The sequence below is a fragment of the Chiloscyllium plagiosum genome, unplaced genomic scaffold, assembly GCF_037043375.1.
Source record: "Chiloscyllium plagiosum isolate Xiang-an unplaced genomic scaffold, Cpla_swu_hap1 HiC_scaffold_8, whole genome shotgun sequence".
Classification (NCBI taxonomy): Eukaryota; Metazoa; Chordata; class Chondrichthyes; order Orectolobiformes; family Hemiscylliidae; genus Chiloscyllium; species Chiloscyllium plagiosum.
In genome coordinates this window covers 36081369-36101861 of record NW_028270146.1, presented here as the reverse complement: position 1 = coordinate 36101861, position 20493 = coordinate 36081369, and the positions used below count along the sequence as shown (strand labels likewise).

Here is a 20493-nt window from a genome sequence, read left to right as displayed (position 1 = left end):
TGTATCAAGAATATAAACTCATTGAAGATGGTGGAAAGGTAATTTACCTGAATGATATAAGAACTGAAAGCTCAAACTTACCTAGAAAGATAGACAGCCTGGGGCTCTTCTCACAAAGAGACAGGGTGGAGAGATGGTTTTGACTGTGGCCTTTGGACTTTGACATAGAGGAGATGTTTCCACTTGTTGGGTTACCCCAATTGGAGACCATAAACTAGTTCAATATCAGGAGTAACTTTTTTCTTCTTAAGTTATGAGGCTTGTGACCATGTGAGTGTTGGACACATTTGAGAGGGAATGTGATAATGACCCAGAAGATAGAATTATTATGCTGTGTTGAAAGGCCAAGTTTGCGAGGATCTGTATTAGCATTCGTACAGCATAAATTTTGTCAGTGGACCAGTTAGGCAGAATGGCCTCTTTCTGTGTACAATCATGCATCATTGGATGTAGTTGTTTATTGTAGTTTATACTATCCAGCCATCACAGTAAATTGAAAGGTGCAGGGGAATGGATTGTGCAGGGAGACCTGCAGATAAGTGATGGTTGGGTTTGCTGTTCCCCATGTGGTGAATGTCTGATCTTAGCACTGCAATTAGAAAGAATGTTGGAGAATGATGGGCACTCCTTTTCTGAGTGGAAGGGCGGGGAAAATGAGAGAGCCAGTCAATTGAGTTTGATTTCATGCATATCTTTGACTTCTACTTTAGACCGGGACTGACAGAGGCCTATGGAATGTGGTATGAGTGCTCTCCTGACTGTGGGTAGTAGAATTGGTGAGACCAACAGGCCAAGAATGAGACCAAGAATGAAGCTCCTTACTGCTGTTAGATGTTGTTTGGTACAGAATATATTTCATTTATATTATTTCCTGTCAATGAAAAGTAATTTTGAATTGCAATAGTTCCAAAAATTAAAATGTATTTTTCCTAGTCCGTAGGTACAATTTTACATGGAAAGTGGGTGTACAGGAATACACAATGGATTGAATTGTAACCTATAACAAAACCAACAGGTTTGGTGGTATAGCTCAAAAAATTATGGAAGTGCATAACTTTTGCTGAGGCTGCCACTGACCTTGACACCTAGTATGTTAAAAACCTGGCAACAAAGTGGTTTGAGATTATACACCTCAATATTCCATCATGGCTGTCACTGTGAAATTGCAGCCACTTCTCTGGATGTCTTATAATGTAAGTAAAGAAAATGAAATGTGACTGAGGATAATTGTCGGATCTGCTGCTTGTCCTGTTCCGAATTTGAGTTAACAGGGAGCACACATGTCGCTGTGAGATGCTGGAGAATTACCACTAGCTGTGGAGCTGTAACTAGAATGACAACACCTGCAGAAAAACAAAGACAAGGGCAAAAAGAACAAGAGAGTTGTTGGGATATCATTGTTGGGACTCGACAAGCTCTCTGTAGAGAATTTAAAAGTCAGAATTGTTTCTAATTCTTGCCTTTCACTATTTGGAATAAAAAGCTGGGATTTGTATTGAGTCTCTAACTTAGAAAGGTCCCAGGCCGCTTTGTGGAAACTATTAGGAGTAGTCAGTGTGGCCAATTGTTAGTTGCAATTTGAAGCTGGATGTTGTCCAGACTTTTCTGCATGTGGGCATGGAGCCAATCATCATTGAGTCCTACATCTAACACTGATGGATGGAAGGTTATTGATGAAGATGGATTGATGAAGGGCAGATTATTGAGGAGCTCATGCAGCATCTGGGAGAATTGACTTTTAATGATGCCAACTTCCTTTTCTTTGCCAAATTTTGAAGAATGACTTTGACTATTTGAATGTTTTACCTTGATCCCATTGAAAGTAGAAGACAGAGGGTGGTGGTGGAGGGTTGTTTTTCAGGCTGGAGGCCTGTGACCAGTAGAGTGCCACAAGAATCATTGCTGGATCCACTACTTTTCATCATTTATATAAATGGTCTGGATGTGAGAATAAGAGATATAGTTTGTAAGTTTGCTAATGACACCAAAATTTGGAAGTGTAGTGGACAGCGAAGAAGGTTACCTCAGATTACAACGGGATCTTGATCAGATGGGCCAGTGGGCTGAGAAGTGGCAGATGGAGTTTAATTTCGATAAATGCGAGGTGCTGCATTTTGGGAAAGCAAACCTTAGCAGGGCTTATACACTTAATGGTAAGGTCCTAGGGAGTGTTGCTAAACAAAGAGACCTTGGAATGCAGGTTCATAACTGCTTGAAAATAGAGTTGCTGGTAGGTAGGATTGTGAAGAAGGCCTTTGGTATGCTTTCCTTTATTGGTCTGAGTATTGAGTACAGGAGTTGGGAGGTCATGTTGCGGCTGTACAGGACATTGGTTAGGCCACTGTTGGAATATTGCGTGCAATTCTGGTCTCCTTCCTATCGGAAAGATGTTGTGAAACTTGAAAGGGTTCAGAAAAGATTTACAAGGATGTTGTCAGGGTTGGAGGATTTGAGCTACAGGGAGAGGCTGAACTGGCTGGGGCTGTTTTCCCTGGAGTGTCGGAGGCTGAGGGGTGACCTTATAGAGATTTACAAAATTATGAGGGGCATGAATAGGATAAATAGACAAAGTCTTTTCCCTGAGGTGGGGGAGTCCAGATCTAGAGGGCATAGGTTTAGGGTGAAAGGGGAAAGATATTGTGGGCGGCACATTGGCACAGTGGTTAGCACTGCTGCCTCACAACGCCAGAGACCCGGGTTCATTTCCCGCCTCAGGTGACTGTCTGTGTGGAGTTTGCACATTCTCCCCGTGTTTGTGTGGGTTTCCTCCGGGTGCTCCGGTTTCCTTCCACAGTCCAAAATTGTGCAGGTTAGGTGAATTGGGCATGCTAAATTGTCCCTAGTGTTAGGTGAAGAGGTAAATGTAGGGGAATGGGTCTGGGTGGGTTGGGCTTCGGCGGGTCGGTGTGGACTTGTTGGGCCGAAGGGCCTGTTTCCACACTGTAGGGAATCTAAGTAATCTAAGTAGTGGCCAAATGCTTAGTCAAGGAGTTGTGTTCTGAGCAGCAATTTCATGAAGGAGAGAGAGCTGTACTCTAATAATGTTGTATCAGTAAAATTCTGAATGTAGGTGTCGCCATAAATAGTGAGGAAAAGGATATCAAGTTGCTTTGTTGCTCAGACAGCTTGCTTGGCTAGATAGCTGGTTAGCAATACAGAATGATATGAACACTGCAGATTCAACCCCCCACTCACTGGCAGAGGTCACCCTGAATTTCTCATCTTCTTAATCCTTAAATTAAACTCACTATTAGTTATCTCTCTAATGAGATAGGAGCCCACAGTCCTCTGGAATTAAGACCACGTTCACTTTTATGTTCCATTTCTTGTGATTGTTTAAGATTGTAAATGAAATCAATGCTATCGAATTCATATTTTAGTCAACTTTCCAGAACATCCTGCTACTTTCTCTTTCATAAATAATGTGTGAATTCTGGAAAGCAACTTTCCAAAATTAATACATAGAGCATAAAACAATACAGCGCAGAACAGGCCCTTCAGCCCTGGATGTTGCGCCAACCTGTGAACTATTCTCAGCTCGTCCCCCTACACTATCCCATCATCATCCATGTGCTTATCCAAGGATTATTTAATCTCCCTAATGTGGCTGAGTTGACTACATTAGCAGGTTGGGCATTCCACACCCTTACCACTCTCTGAATGAAGAACCTGCCTCTGACATCTGTCTTAAATCTATCCCCCCTCAATTTGTAGTTATGCCCCCTTGTACAAGCTGACGTCATCATCCTAGGAAAAGGACTTTCACTGTCTACCCGATCTAATCCTCTGATCATCTTCTATGTCTCTATCAAATCCCCTCTTAGCCTTCTTCTTGCCAATGAGAACAGGTTCAAGTCTCTCAGCCTTTCCTCATAAGACCTTCCCTTCAGACCAGGCAACATCCTGGTAAATCTCCTCTGCACCTTTTCCAATGCTTCCACATCCTTCCCGAAATATGGCGACCAGGACTGTACACAATATTCCAAGTGTGGCCGCACTAGCATTATGTATAGTTGCAGCATGATATTGCGGCTCCGGAACTCAATCCCTCTACGACTGAAACCTAACACACCGTATGCCTTCTTAACAGTACTATCCACCTGGGTGACAACTTTCAGGGATCGATGTACATGGACTCCAAGATCCCTCTGCACATCCACACTGCCAAGAATCTTTCCATTGACCCAGTTCTCTGCCTTCCTGTTATTCTCCCCAAAGTGCATCACCTCACATTTAGCTGCATTGAACTCTATTCTATCTTACCTAGATAGATCTTAAGAGATGAGTAACTCCTCATTTTTTGTATATGTTTCTTTGACTGTGGATTGGCTTGTTTTTCCCTTGGTCTAGTGCACTGTCACAATGTATTTTGCCACTTGCAGTGTCAGTGGCTGCTTCCTGGAAGTGAATGATTTTAATTGATTATAATCCTCATTCTGTAGCTCAGAACAAAGTAACTGGCATGTTGACAGATTAAAACGTCTGGATCTTTACACAATCAAGCATTCTGCAATCAATTAGTCATGGCTTCTGAAGAACTTCTGAGGAAGGGTCCATTCACGCAGTCCTTCTCCGATTGGATGTCGCAGATATCTGAATCATTCCAACAAGCTGGGAGTTCCATTTCCAACAGCTTTCTAAATCTTCGTCAAGGTGCATCCACTCAAACGTCAAACTCTGTGGTTTCAAATCCCTCAACAAATGCAGAGCCAGAGGATCAGGAACAAGACCGAACCCTGAAAACTGACTCCGTTTTAGACTCTGATGATGGTTCCCCGGGCGCAGAAATCGATCTACAGCCTGAAACTGTCACAGGGTTGGAATCTTCAGAATACCAAGCTGCTGAAATGGGATTGCACGATAACGCAAGTGCGATTGATAGACTTCAGCCAGATGCATATGATTTTCAAGGTGAAGACATGGGACAAGTCACTTCAATTTCATACAATGGGATAGATTCAACAGATGTAACTGTTGTAAAGGCCAGTATGTATAGCAGTGCTGATTTTTATGACAACGAGCGCCTGAATTATCTGACTGCTATTCCAGAAGAAGAAGCAGAAAACCTCAATCCCGAAGTCGGATCTGATCATAACTATGCCAATGTGAAGTGTGAAGCAGATTATAATGAAACTGATGTGAAGTTTCAGGCAGGTAAGATGTAAAGGAAAAGCTCCCCAATAAGTATGGAGATAACTTGCACTTTTGTCCATCTTTACATCACTTATCAGTTCATACTGAGGTCCTGGGGTGTCATCTTCACTCATGTTTGAGTCAATGTTTGGGATGATACAAGGTTTTTAAGAAGTTTTTTCTTTTATTCTTTCTTGGAATTTTGGTGTTACTGGCAAACTCAATGTTTGCTACCTATCTTTAATTGCCCTCAGCCTAAGTGGCTTGCTTATTATTTTCGAGGGCATTGCCATGGGTCACGTAGGCTAGGTAAGGACAGCCTAAGGAAATTTCCCATTTACGTTTCCGAAAAGATAGTTATGGTCAAGGCGGGTTTTCATAACAATTGGTACATGGTCACCATTCCTGTGACTAGCTTTTAACTCCAGCTTTAGTAACTGAAAGTTAAATTGCACCAGCAGCCATAGTGGAATTTGAACTCATGTCCTCAAACCATTATTTTGGACCTTTTGGATTCCCAGTCCAATAACATCGCCACTGTGACACCAGCTCCTCCTTTTTCAGTCAGATTGTACAGAATTGGATATTACTTTGTACAGATTTTAATCTTGGTTAGGTGTTTAAAATATAATTAACATTAAATTGTAAGTGTGGTGAAGTGAAAGCTAATGAGTTGTAATGAGAATACTTTAAATCTGAATGCTGTTTAGCTGTATTGGGAGCTGGTGAAATCATTAAGAGTGTGAAAGTTTACGTGGGATGTGAAAGTTATGGATTAAAAATATGAAATTTCGCAATCCTTGTTTCTTGTCCATCGCCCCAAAATTTTTCAATTTCTGTATCTAAAATATTTGCCCAGTCTGACTAGGTTTTATAAATAGTTAAGAAAAACACATTCAATTATGATCATAGGGCTTCTTAACACAGATAGAAAGTACCTGTCACACATCCTCCGTTCCATTAGCACCTGCCAACAGATTTTAATATTACAGCTCCCTAATGTTTCCTGCATTAGGATCAAGGAGGAAGACTGGTCTGATAAAGCCCAGAGCAAACAAATCCAAAATATTAAACACAAAGATGAGTTGCTTTTTAGCTGGATTTGAATTTGGGTATAGATGTTCTTTTTAAGTTAGAAGTGCTAATGGAAGTTGTAAAAGCTTTGGGTGGTGGACAAGAAACAAGGACTGCAAAGTTTTATACTCTGATCCATAACATCCACATTGTACATAAAATTTCAGACCCATAATGATTTCACTGATTCCCACCACACATTAACCCTTCCATAACAGTATGTAGGTTGATCAGTCCATTGTATAGTCCACCAGGACAATTCCTAACTCACGTCCCACCCACATAAGATTCTTGAGCTACTTTATAGTCAAGAGTGGCTAAAGTGATTTCCCATTGACTTTTTCAACTTTTTTTTATATCTTAGAAACACCTTCTCCTCTGTCGGCTGTATCCAAGGCCAAAGAACCCAACCTACCATTTATGTTCTATGTGATATTCATATTGTAAAAATATCTCCATTGCGCATCATTATTTAGAGAGGATGATAGTAAGAGCAGAATGGCCTTGTAGCAAATGGTCCTCCCTTTTCATACTGTGGCTGATTTATTTTTCCCATTGACACCAATTCCCTCAACTCCCTTTGTATGATTGGATGGGACCAATTTTACCGAACATTCTAGTCGATATTTGCAGTGGAGTTATAAAAATATTAAAGCCCTTCATATTTCAGTTCTGTAGCAGAATTGGCACAACTGAGTCAACGGCTCACTTTCTTGCACAAGTAATAAGGTTCTACTGCGTCTGGACCCTTCATATCCATTCAACATTACTTTAAAGTCAATTTTAAATGGGCTACCTGCTCACATTAGAATAATACCAATTAGAAAATCCAATCTAGTTTTGTCATCTTTGTTTTGTCCAACTAATACGCTATTTGGTTCTTTAAAAAATGTTATTTCTCCCCTCTATTATTTCTAAGAGTTGGCACTTTCAAACAAAAAGTTACTGGAAATCAGATTATCCTGAAGTTGTTGCTGGGTTTCTCTGTTAATACAGTGCAGCTAATCCATGCTTTATTGTCCGTAGTCCGTTTCCACTTATGTTTTCTGGATGCAAATGTTGCCTCCCTTTTGCGAATTACATTTGTGTGCTGAACTTTAATGATGCTTAATTTTTTCATTGACTTTTTACAATGGAAAACACATTCAGGTACTGCAAGTTCTAAAGGGAAATTAATCAATGGAATCACAGTGAGTGAACGTATAAGGATCAGATTTCTGAAAGCTGTGCTGTTGCCTCATAATATCTATGTTTAGTGGGTTGAAATCTTAATGGACAATGTAAGCGTCTGGTTTGTTCAAATCTGTTAGCTTGGTCTGATTTTTTTTTAAGATTAGATTCCCTACGGTGTGGAAACAGGTCCTTTGGCCCAACAAGTCCACACCGCCTCTCCGAAGACCAACCCACCCACATCCCTCTGACTAATGCACAAAGCACTATAGGCAATTTAGCATGGCCAATCCACCTGATCTACACATCTTTGGATTGTGGGAGGAAACCGGAGCACCTGGAGGAAACCCACACAGACACTGGGAGAATGTGCAAACTCCACACAGACAGTTGCTCGAGGCTGGAATCGAACCTGGGTCCCTGGCGTTGTGAGGCTGCAATGCTAGCCACTGTGCCACCCTTTTGAGAGCTCAGATTTATAAATCTGAATGAGCCCTTTGCCCCTATTTGTCTAGGTGTTAGGAGCTCAGCATAGTGGGACTCATTGATAGGGTGATTGCCTATGACCAGTTGTTAATAGCGAGTCAAAATAAATTGATGCTATAGGGCTCAGTATGTTTGGTAAACCTAACAGATGGATGATAAAGACTGTCTACTGTCAAGAGATGTAGAGAGGTACACTTTAATCCTGCTGATATGAAGACCAGAAAATTGATATGATGGAGAGGAAACTGGCACTATTTGATGTCTCATGCTTATTGAATGTCATTCTGGAGGTGATGTAGAGGAAGAGAATTGAGGATTAAGGATAAGCATTTGTATTAGTAGTTCCACAGCAAAGATAATGATTGACTTGGAGCTTTCAATCAAATCGTGAACTGACAGACACCCCACTGATAAAGAGAGGCTGTGAAATGAGTCACAGCACTAACTGTATTAGCTCACACTTATATCAACAGATGGGGTGATATATCAAGTGATTATTCTTTCTTAAATACCTCATCCAAAAACATTCCTGGACCCATCCTAAAGCATCCATTACCACTTGAAAGAACTCCACAAATGGAGCTATCTCTGAAAAGTATAAAGGCCATGAGGCATATTTCAGAAAGCTGGGGTGATGAAAATTGGATTTGACTGAAGGCAGGCACACGTTTACATTCCCTCATTCCCCACTGGCAAAAATGCTGGGTGCCATGTTCAGACGAGAACTTGTGGAATTGGCTAAGTTGGAGACCATGCTCATGAAAATTCACTTGTCCTGCTATCTTCTGCCTTCAGGGAATGCATTCTAAATAGTATAAAATTGCTAACTAAGAACATCTATTCCTCCATAGTTTGTACTATTTAGATTGTATTCCTTGTATCCCTTGATTTCCTTCCACAAATGTACTCTCCCTCACTGTTCTCTGGATTGAAGTGCATTTGCCACTTCTTTGCTCACATTTTCTTGTAGTCGGCAATTTTCTTTCTCATCGCAGCCAATTTTTGAATCATTTGCAAACCTCTTAATTGTGTCTCCTGCACTTGACTTCAAATTATTGAAATATACTATAAGAAGTGGGGAACCCAATATAGAACCGTGCAGAATTCCATGGAAACAGCCTTGCAGTCACAAAAAAACACTTGCTGAACGTTACACTTTGCTTCCTGTCACTAAACCAATCTTGTATCCATTTTATCCTCTCCCTGCCCCTTTTCAGAGGCTATCTTCTGATATTCTTCGTTAGGATTGAAGGTACCAAACAAAGTTCCGTGGCCAGAACTACAGGGCAAAATCAGAAAGACCACTTGGAAGTGACTGCACTTCTGAATGATGATGACGAGTTTCTTTCAGACTGAGGCCTTTCTGAAAAATTCATACATTTAATGGATGTCTTTAACATGTAAATATTTTAGTTTTATCTGATTTGGCAATGGATTGGTGCATCACTTTCACATTTCACGTTTTCAAGTGAGCAGATAAATGGCACTTGAAGAAACCTGGGGATTATTGTCTCAGGAAATGCTCACGGAATTGAAATACTGCTGGTAAAGGAATTGAAACCAGCTAGATAATACTGGGAAACTTAGAAATAAATTAGAGTGCAACAAAATGAAAGACTTGGGAAATGGTGGTAACATTTCAGGGCTTAAGAATTGATTGAAATGAATTAAAATTGGGATAGGAAGACCAAACTGAGAAACAAAAGTACCAAAACAGTAAAATAAAGAAAGAATCAGGTAGAAAGGCATGAAATACCATCTCAAATAAGAAATTGAAACTACAGTAAAGGAAAGAAATCAACAAAGGAAAGAAGTCTAGACATAAGTTGTTAACTTCAATATCTGAAGTGGAATGCCGTACTTCAGACACTGACTGGAGTTTACGTGTTAAACTCCAACTATAACACGGAAGCCATTATTACGGATAAATAATTATTTTGAATTCAAATTTGCTTTTGCTGCTGAGAAAGAAAATTAGTTGTCACATATTCACCAGCACAGATTTTGACAGTTGTTTTCATTTCCCCTCAAAGGCATGTTTTAAATTAAAATTTGTCAGAAGGTAACAATGTTATGGGACCTCAATGGTCCGCAAATAATTTAAATTCTTTGTCTGACCCTGCCACAATCTCAACATTGCTCAGCTCCACCCTCCCAAGACAAAAGTTGAGTCAGAAACTCTGAACATTTAAGGAGCATTTAGATATTCATTTGTGATGCAGTAACCTCCCAGGCTATTGGCCAAGACTCAGAAAATGGGATTAGTTTAGTCAGATCTTTGGTGCAGACATGATGGCCTGAATGACCTCCTTTGAAACTGTCAATGTCTATGAATCCTTTTGTGATTGTTTTTGTTTGCATTGGCCAAGTACATGCAGAGTTTTGATTTCATGTAAAGTTGCCAAAGACATTGCTGCAATGTCTTTGACGAATTTCCCAATGAGGTTTTAGTTTTCTAATTGTGTCCATGCAAACTCGTGTTCCAAGGCATAGCAGACCAAATGCAGGCTATTGCCATCTGGACCTCCTAATGCTTTTATATCTAGAATAAAATTGATTAAAAATGGGATATTTGCAGGTGCATGAAACAACAGGTGTACCAGTAAACAAATCATTGTCATTTACTGTATAATTGAAAGCCTGGTCACTTGGGTTACAGAGGAAATGACAGGAATTTCAAGACAGGATTACTAAGGATGTTGTGAACTCATTGTATTCTCTAAAGCTGAAAAGGGTCTTGGTTTTTGCTGAGAGCAGCATGAGAGGAATAAGAGAGGAATAAATCAATTCAAAGGAACAGTTGCAGGAAACTAATAGGGATTCATTACAAGAGAATGTTAGTTGTATGAAAACTAATGAGCAGGAAAAACAAGATCAGGGTTTGGTAAGAATTGCTGTCTCATGAGGCAGAGATAAATGTGTAGTTTAAAAACTATTAGATTAAACGAGGAGGCCAAATGTGCATTCAATTTGATTTAGGCTTTGTGTTCAACAGGAAATATTTCAAAAACTATTGGTGTTATTTATGTCCTCTGCATGGTTCCACTCTATAAATGTGGCCTAGACATCCGTCACTCAGGTGGACATTGGACATTGAAGCAACATCGAGCTGGGTGGAGGTGTTTAGCTTGGCCTGGGACCATGAAGTGAACTTTGCCTTTCATGAGATTCCCTCGTGCACACAATGGTTCTAACACCTCTGAGATACCGTGAGCCAGGAATCTCTAAAATGCTGGTCTGACTTTGTGAGATTTGCAAAGGAGTTGGATGTTCTTATCTGCTGGTTAGATTGGAGAACTGTGTGAAGGTTTATAATCCAAATTAAACTACATCCTTTGATTGCACTTCTGAAAACAGGAAAGCATGGGACTGAGATCCCAGAATTGGGACCTGTTGATATTTGTAAAAGGTTCTCAAATCATCCAAGTCTTATGTTTTATAGGATATAAATGCTGCAAGAAGTGACCCTTTATCCATTAGATCAACTCTGCAGTTCTCTTCAAAAGGCCTGCTTTAACATCAAATACGATTCATAAATAACTTGGAAACTGATTTATTTAACAGTTTCTTGGGGTCTGAATGACATGGGCTGTAGTGAGAAATGTGAGAGAACAGTGGAAGAAGTCCAGCAAGGCCTATCTCATCATTGGGAGCAACTTTCAGCATCATTTAATGAAGTTCTAAGCATTGAGGCAAAATTCTGAAGAGATAGCTGCAAGTTGCCTATTAAGGGGAATTATTGCTGTTAATAACCTTATTGACTGCAAATCTCACTTCATTAGATTCAGCTTCCTATCCTCCCACCCACAGGAGTGAATTCTTGATGTGGAAGTCAGGGTAGGTACCAGGCAAGTTCACCTCACATTTCGTCCAAAGATGACCTGGGGTAGTGATGCCAGTCAATTCCAGGATATCTTGATAGAGGTGCATTGTTCTGGGTACAGCAAGTGATAGAATGGGCCTGGAATTGGATGAAAGGGATGCCATAGGGACCAGATAGGTAGTTAATGAGGCAGGTTTGGTAACATACGCAAAGAGGCCTTGTGGAGAGGGACCCACAATGAAACTTGACGAAACAGACAATTAACTAAAAATCATAAGATATAGGCCCTTTCTTTTTTAAATAAGCCACTTGTATGTGCCAGTTGAGACTGCATGAGGAATTGGATCTCACTAAGTTATTATCCAAGACTATATTGTTAAGAGTTTGCAACAAAACTGCAAGAAACAAAATTCTGAAGAACACATCTATGAATGAATCCTGCTCGCCTTTCTCAAATAGTGTGCTGTTGGAGGATCTTGCTGCATTTTTTACTTCTGTGTATTTCAAAGTTCTCAGCAATATCCAGGCCAATATTTACCCTCAATCACACAGATTGTCTAACCTCTTATGCTATTGCTGTTTGTGGGAGCTTATTGTCTGAAAGTTTGCTGCCACACTTGCTCACACTGAATTTGAATTAAAGAAGGGGGTTGAGGACTTGTAATAGACACATTCTTAACAAAGTTATGTGATCAGTTTCTGGCCTGTATTTTGCTTTAAACATATTAGCACCTCCCTTAAAGCAGTGTAAGAATGTTAAGATTATGTCAGCAATAGAGATTCCCAAGAGATCATAATCTCTGGCTAAGTGGGCAGACAATCAGAGAAACTTGCAGGTCATTTTAAAACTGAACATTCAAATACTATATTTTAAAAACTCTAGTTGAGGAGAGTAAATTCCATTTGCTTGTTTTGTCAAATTCACTTTGAAGCAAATTTCATAAGATATTACTTAGCTGTAAAATTCTTTTGATTCTCATGTTAAAGGAGAAGTGTTGGATCAAATCTCCTGGGTGCCATTGTATTTCGTGAGTCAGCCACTGAAGAGTAAGACTTTTTAAAAATCCATTTTAGATGAAATCATCTGCGTACTTGGAATGCATGTAAAAACCTCTAAGGCAACAATAGTGCTTTGAAATGTTGCAATGATTGTGAGAAAACAATGAAGTGAGGGACAATGATAATATCTATTCAGTTGTTACCACAGCAACTACAAGACCAGCCTTTCTAGTGGTGTCTCAGGCATTTTTATAGCAGACTTTAATGATATAAGAACAATTTTGCCTTATTTAAAGAATAATTGTGAAGCAAGGTCTGGGCATCAAGGGATTGAAGTGTTTCCAACAATATGAAAAATCTCATAAAAAGCAGTGTTCAAGTAATTTGTATACATAAACTCTGCCTAAGGGTACCAGCATCACAGATACCTGTCTTTAGTCAATTCGATTCACTCCATGTAATGTCAAGAAATGGCTGAAGGCACTCAATGTGACAACAGCTATGGGCCCTGACAAAATTCCTACAAGTTCTGAAGACTCCAGAATTATGCAATGCTAGCATCCTGACAGCTACACACAATGTGGAAAATTGCCTAGGTTTGCCCTATCTAATCTACCCAGTTACCACATTATCAAAAATTATCATCAACAATGCAATCAAGCAGCACTTGTTTAGCAATAACGTGCTCACTAATGCTCAGTTTGGGTTCTACCAGGGCAACTCAGCTCCTGACTTCATTATAGCCTTAGTCGAAACATGGACAAAAGAGCAGAACTGCAGAGGTGAAGCGAAAATGACTGCTCTTGACATTACGGCAGCATTTGACCGAGTATGGCATGAAGGAACCATAGCAAAAGTAAAGTGGGTGAGATTTGAGAGCTGTGCTCTCCACTGGTTAGATTCATACCTTTCACAAAGGAAGATAGTTGTGGTTGTTGGAGGTCAGACATCTCAGCTCTGGAACATCTCTGCAGGAGTTCCTCAGGGTAACGTCTTAGGTCCAACCATCTTCGGCTGCATCATCAATGACATTTCCACATTATCCTATCAGAAGTGAAGATATTCATTGACAATTGTACAGTGCTCAGTGTCATTCGTGACTCCTCAGATACAGAAGTAGTCTGTGTCCAAATGCAGCAATATAATATTCAAGTTTGTGCAAAGTCTCAAGGAATATTTGTGCCGCATTGATGTCAGGTAAAAGCCATTTTCAACCACGGAGAATCTAACCATTGTCCTCTGATATTTAATGGCATTACTATTGCTGAATCCTCCTCTATCAACATCCTGGTGGGTGTCATTGATGAGAAACTGAAGTGGACTAGCTACATAACTACTGTGGCTGTAAGAGTAGGTAGGAGGCTAGGAATCCTGAGATGGGTAACTGAACTCTTGACTCCTCAATAACTCTACCAGGTATAAGACACAAGGCTGTGGAATGCTATCCACTTGTCTGGATAAATGCGCCTCCAACAACACTCATGACACCATTCAGGACAAAGCAGCCTATTTGTTTGTTTCCATCACTGAAGCACACTGGCATCAGTGTGTGCTGTGTACAAGATGCATTCCAACTAACCAAGGCTCCTTAGACAGCACCTTCCAAATCCATGAACATGCTAACTAGAAAAGTAAGGGCTGCAAAATTAATGAGAGCAACACTGCCTGCACCTTTCTCCTCCAGGATTAGCTGAGTTTTACTAAAAAAAACTATACACTACTCGCTACTCCAGTTGAAGCAGTGGACAAGCTGGTAAAATACTTTTTTTGCTTAGAGAGATGAAATTTTCTGTGTGTGGCACAATCTTGAAGGTATGTCCCAAATTATGGCCAGTCGTGTCCCTGTTTTTTCTGGTATCAATTTCTACTGAAATCTTCTAACCTCAGTAGCATGCAGTAGGGCATAAATTATAAATTTTGTGAGTTGAAGCTTACATGAAAACAAGTGAAACAATAAATCAGGAAGCTATAATGAAAGGAACAGTTGTGTCCTCAAACTCCGACTTTCGATGTAATTTTGGTCAGTTTGTGGCCAATGGAAAGCAAAACTGCTTCTGTTTCCCATGAAGAAAGCATTGCTGAGAGGTTCAGTGATATCTGTGGTGAGAACATTATCATCGACTGGCAGTGAAGGAGAGACAGCTGTTTCCTGGGAATACCAAGTATGGAGTAGCAATTATGACTTTGAAGCTGCCAAAATAAACAATCACCTTAAAGAATTCTCACACACAGCCAACCAAGAAATGAAAAATATCAGAATCAAATCACTTATTAAAATCTTTGCATGGAGTGAAATATAAATTGGGATACACACACACGGGTGAAGGCAAATGCTGCTGTATCATGAAAGAAACCTTTTTCCCAAAAATATCACAGAAAAACTCTTTGTAAACGTTGGTAGTTAATCATGAATACATTTCGAATACTCCACAAATGTAAAATTATATTTTTCAGGCCTGGATCAGGTGTTTAGCATTAGTTATGTCACTCTGTAAAATTTAATTATCTCCAAGTGAAGATGGTGTAACCTTTTTGTCGGTATGCAACTGTAAGGAAAGAGTGGAAAAGCAAAAGTTTTGGGCATATCAATTGATTTCAGTGATAACTGGCTCTGGGTATGGCATGTTGGGGATATTGCAGCCTGTGGTGGTACAGTAACAGATCATAGTTCTGAATTTCCATATTAATGTTTATAGAACATTACAGCGCAGTACGCTTCGGCCCTCCATGTTGCGCTGACCTGTCATACCAATCTGAAGCCCATCTAACCTATGCTATTCCATGTACGTCCATATGCTTGTCCAATGACGACTTAAATGTACTTAAAGTTGGTGAATCTACTACCTTTGCAGGCAAAACATTCCATACCCTTACTAATCTCTGAGTAAAGAAACTACCTCTGACCTCTGTCCTATATCTATCACCCCTCAATATAAAGCTATGTCCTCTTGTGCTGGTCGTCACCATACTTGGAAAAAGGCTCTCCCTGTCCACCCTATCTAACCCTCTGATTATCTTATATGTCTCTATTAAGTCACCTCTCAACCTTCTTTCTCTAACGAAAACAGCCTTTCCTCATAAGACCTTCTCTCCATAACAGGCAACATCCTAGTAAATCTCCCCTGCACCCTTTCCAAAGCTTCCACATCCTTCTTATAATGCGGTGACCAGAACTGTACACAATACTCCACGTGCAGCTGCAGCATAACCTCGTGGTTCTGGAACACGATCCCTCTATTAATGTTTCCTGACGTTATGGTCAGATTTGGAAGCGTAGCGATGGACAAATGCTGACAGTTTACCATCACATAGTTTCACAAAGTCCAAGCCAAAATTAATTGAAGTAGAATAAAACCTATTTAATTTTTGTAAGATGAGGAAGATGTTAAGGAAAACCCCTTCAGTCTGTTCAAGAACTATTATCCGATGAAAGCTAAGAAGGGCGAAATGGAACAGTTAAAAAATATTAGAATGTGGGGCTGCAAAAAAAGGCCCAATTAACACATTAGACCAGCAAATATATAACACAGCCCTTGCAACTTTCAAGTCTTTCAGATGCAAATAAAGTGAGGAATTAGGCTATAACTTTGCAATAATGTTTACTGAAGAAATGAGGAAGTATGTTTTCAGAGTTTTTTATGTATAAAAGAGCAAACATGAATTAGATCACAGATTAGTCAGGCACTTGGTAACAGAACTCTTCCCTGTTGGGAATTGCAGGAAGTGGATAGCTAATTGATTGTGGTTCCCATTAAGTACTTTCCATCACTCAATAGATGCAGGACAACTCTCGTAGCACTGAAACATTGCAAATGTAACTCTCGTCTTCACAAATGGAAAACTGGAGATAATTAATGTGAAAGTCTCACATTGACTTGGGGAGACTGATTTGAGACGGGTATGAGAATTGACTGTAGGGCATTGATTAGTTGGAGAATCATGAGTATGAGGTTTGACTGCTCTTTGAAGTTATATTGGATGCATCTGTTGACCATTGGATAAGGGTAAAAGAGGAAATATTGAGCTGGATTTTAAGAAAGAGTTTCACATAGTTGCATAGGCAGAATTAATGGACAAGACCAAAATTATGGGGTAGCTGGAATCACAATGACAGTTAAAACGATGAGCAGCTGAAAACACTACGCAGAGTAATCAGAAAGTTGTGATAAATTGTTCTTTTAATTAGTAACACAGATGATTTGGTGGTGATAAAAAAAGTGTAGAGTTGAATGGTAGCATCTCTGAATGGAAAATTAAAGTAAAAGGAAGAGGTGTGATTGGGCGCTGGCTGTTTTGAGGTATACTGCAGTCAGTGGGGATGGGACTGAGACCACTTCAGCTTAGCTGTGTAAAAAAGAGTAACTACTGGGGGGAGTTTCCAAACAGTATCATTGTCTCATTGTATGGAACACAAAATGCCTAAAGCAAGAAAGCACAGATTATAGATTAAAACTCATTAAGAAATGTTCAGTCAAATCAAAGCAGCTTTAAGTTTACAAATATTGTCAAACAGGAGCAACAGCAAATGTAGAAGCATCAGTGTGTAAATTCAGAAAGACTTGAAGACACTGAGGTTATGGTTGGAACCATTTGCAAAGTATAATACCGGACATGAGCAGAGTAAGAACCCACCGCAAGAGAGAGATTACGGAATATTGGTAGGAAAACACTTACCCATCAGTCCAATATTCTCAAGCAATAAGAAAATAAACAAATTATTTTGCTGTTTTTCAGAAGGCGTGACACAGAAAGGTGTCATGTTAGCCACGGTGCTATCTTAGTCCCTCAATTCTACGTCTTTAGAAAATATTTGTGGTCAACAATGTAAAAGAACTGCCAGGACAGGTGTTAGCATAGACAGCTATACCATGTTTCAAAAAGGAACAAGACATTTGTCTGGAAGCATACATGGATATTTAGTTTTGGGAATATAGTTATAGTTGTATAGATTCCTTGCAGGGAAGAGAGGTGTTAAGTAAATATGTAGTGGCATGACTATCACTTGGGGACACCTCCCTCAAACACATTGACGGCCATTTCAAGTCATGCCCACAATAGGACAGAGCAGCTGTGATGCCCAAGCCATTTTGAAACCAAAACTGGTTAGCCCATCTTCTTAGACAGTGAGAACAATAAACAAAACATTTATCTTCTCTGATAAACAGCTGATTTAGAAAGGGAAAAAATGTAATCCTCCATAATCTTCAGGCTAACCTGGAGGAAAAATGTTTTTTTTCCCAGGTAGTATTGCTGCTCATGCTATTTTGACTCACTGATGTTGTAGCTGCTGAATCTGTAACTTGTGGCACTTTTCAATGCACTTCATTTTAATCAACCTGGTTGAATGTATTATAGAACTCCTCTGGACTAGCAGGATTCTGGCCAAAGGGTTCATAGCTCATAGTCTCTGATGTTAATCTGTGCCACTGCACCACAAGGCATTTTTGATCTTCAATGATAAAATTGAACAAAGTGCCACCTGTCCCCAGGTAATTAACAAAAAGCTGTACGGTGCCCCTAAAAGAAGCATTTAAGGGAGGGAATTTGTCCCTAGTGATATTATTTTGCTGTTAATCTTTTGAAAAAAAACCCAGCATCCTGTAAAGTTCTAACGATGCGTTCCACTAACAACTCAACTGAAAAACCGCTTCCTTTTCAGTCTGATACGCATCGTTCTATAAACAAGTAAGTTGCCAAAAATATTATATGGTCCATCAAACAACTCTTTTGAGACTGCAGTCATATAGATCTTTGTTCCCATCAAAGAACTGTCTGTTCATCTGAAAAATGTCCATGGCCTATATTCTGTTTCTCTCCCCAGTGAACAGCTATGGGGATGATGAGGAGTTGACTACATCTACAGACAGCGATGAGGAAGTGATCAAACAGTTTGAATTCTCTGTGTCAAGGTCCCAGAGTTTCCGCTCTACAGTGTCAGAAAAGGTGACGCAGGCGGGTTTAGAGCGTAGGCAGAAATTTAATCGTTTACCTTCGAATCACGAAGAGTACAGCACAGAGGCCTCTGAAGTCGAAGGTACCATGCATGGCTTGTAGGATTACTAGATAGTCTAAACCATTTTCTGGTTTCCTTTGCAGCTTGCAACCTTGAATGTGTTTTCCTTTTTATTCTCATATTTATTTCATTCCTGCAATTTGCCTTTCTAGCTTCAGACACATATTGCATAAGGGCAGTGAAAAATACAGCCTGGGCTGCATGAAATCGTTGCTAATGTTAATAAAAGCAATAGCAATTCTATCATGTTTACATGAGTTAACCAGTCCCTTTTTATGTTGCGGTTTAGTTCTAACTGAATCGCAACCTATGAAACTGAGAAATACTTCATGTAAATTGTTTAAGCATGTCTTTAATTATTATGTTCCATGTTGTGAGCTAATACTGATTAAAAGGTGATGCAACAGACTCCTCCCCATATTGTTATATTCATTGCGCTTTGCTTTTTGCTTCATGATGCTTTAAAAATGTCTCACATTTGCCTGTTTAGATACAGATAAACAGCATCAGTTTAGCATCCAAGGTAATTGTTCTTATCAAGAAGATCAGTTATCCATGGGTTCAGGCACTGCGTCTGAGGGTGGAACAGGTCATCCAAGGGCTTCAGATGAAACAGCTGGAACTCTGGATAAGAATCATGGGAAACAGCAAACTGATGAGGGAAGTCCCGATCAAGAGACCAACTTTGACAACCAGGCCTATGAAGGAAATGACCAAACAGATAGTTCATCAGCATGGAGCCCAGAGGTAATACATTATGAATTCAACTCATTCCAATGCTACATGTCAAATGTTACCTTTATCACAGATTTTAATGTTTACGCAAAAAAATACTAGAGTATAGAATTAACTTCTGTAATTCAGTATAAATCACCTTTCTCTTATTCCAACTTAGTTGCCCTTTGTCTTATTCAACTAGGAGAAAGTGAGGACTGCAGATGCTGGAGATCAGAGCTGAAAAATGTGTTGCTGGAAAAGCACAGCAGGTCAGGCAGCATCCAAGGAGCAGGAGGCTTTCCTGAAGAAGGGCTTATGCCCAAAACGTCGATTCTCCTGGTCCTTGGCGCTTTTCCAGCAACATATTTTTCAGCTCTGTCTTATTTACCCTGAACATAACAAGTAAATAGTTGGACATAGTGTCTGCTTAAATTGCACAGATTGCATTATAACAACACAAATTCCCAGCTCGGCGAACAGAACCACAACAACGAGCACCCGAGCTACAAATCTTTTCACAAACTTTGCATTATAACAGTCTTAAATGAGAGGGAAAATTAAATTTGATAATTATTCACTTTGAGGTAATACCTGCATTTTGAAACTGCGCTAGAATTTAAATTATAAACATATCCAATACTTCTTTTTGTCATAGTTTCAAATTGTGCCTGAGAAAGGTTGTATTGTTTTCCTTCAACACTTGAACAAACGTTTTGCTAAAGCTGTGCATCGTGGTAAATGTCATTTGTATCTTGTAATTATGGCCCTCCAAATGGAAACACATAAATAGCAACCTTTGAACCAGTTCTAGATGCCGAAATGTGTGTCAGTGTGGGATCAAGTCTAGATAATGGTGTTTTTAAAGGAATGGAAAATCGAAGAGTTTGTTTTTGAAAGCGTACCCTCTGTTGTCCCAGATGAATGTTCAAGAAAGCGGTCACTACTACCTTCTCCAGGCCAGTTAAAGATGGATCTAATTGCTTGCCCAGTCAGTGTCGTCAATATTCCATGAATGAAGCAAAGGACATTAATTTCAGCTCGAGAGTCTCAACTCATCTCAGTCACAGTCTCTAACTTC

General features: G+C 39.7%; 1 protein-coding gene across 6 annotated transcripts in view; it reads left to right on the top strand.

The window, feature by feature from the left end:
- syt16 (synaptotagmin XVI) overlaps nt 1-20493 on the top strand; it is a 194610-nt gene that overhangs the window by 141466 nt on the left and 32651 nt on the right. For 3 of the 6 annotated variants that reach the window (XM_043697224.2, XM_087989700.1, XM_087989701.1), the window contains exons 3-5: nt 4443-5154; nt 18507-18719; nt 19189-19445. In XM_043697224.2, the coding sequence (XP_043553159.2) occupies nt 4524-5154; nt 18507-18719; nt 19189-19445 (1101 nt within the window). In that variant the 5' untranslated portion in view covers nt 4443-4523. The remainder of the gene's footprint in view (nt 1-4442; nt 5155-18506; nt 18720-19188; nt 19446-20493) is intronic. The other 3 variants (XM_087989703.1, XM_043697225.2, XM_087989702.1) reach the window with 3 other exon arrangements.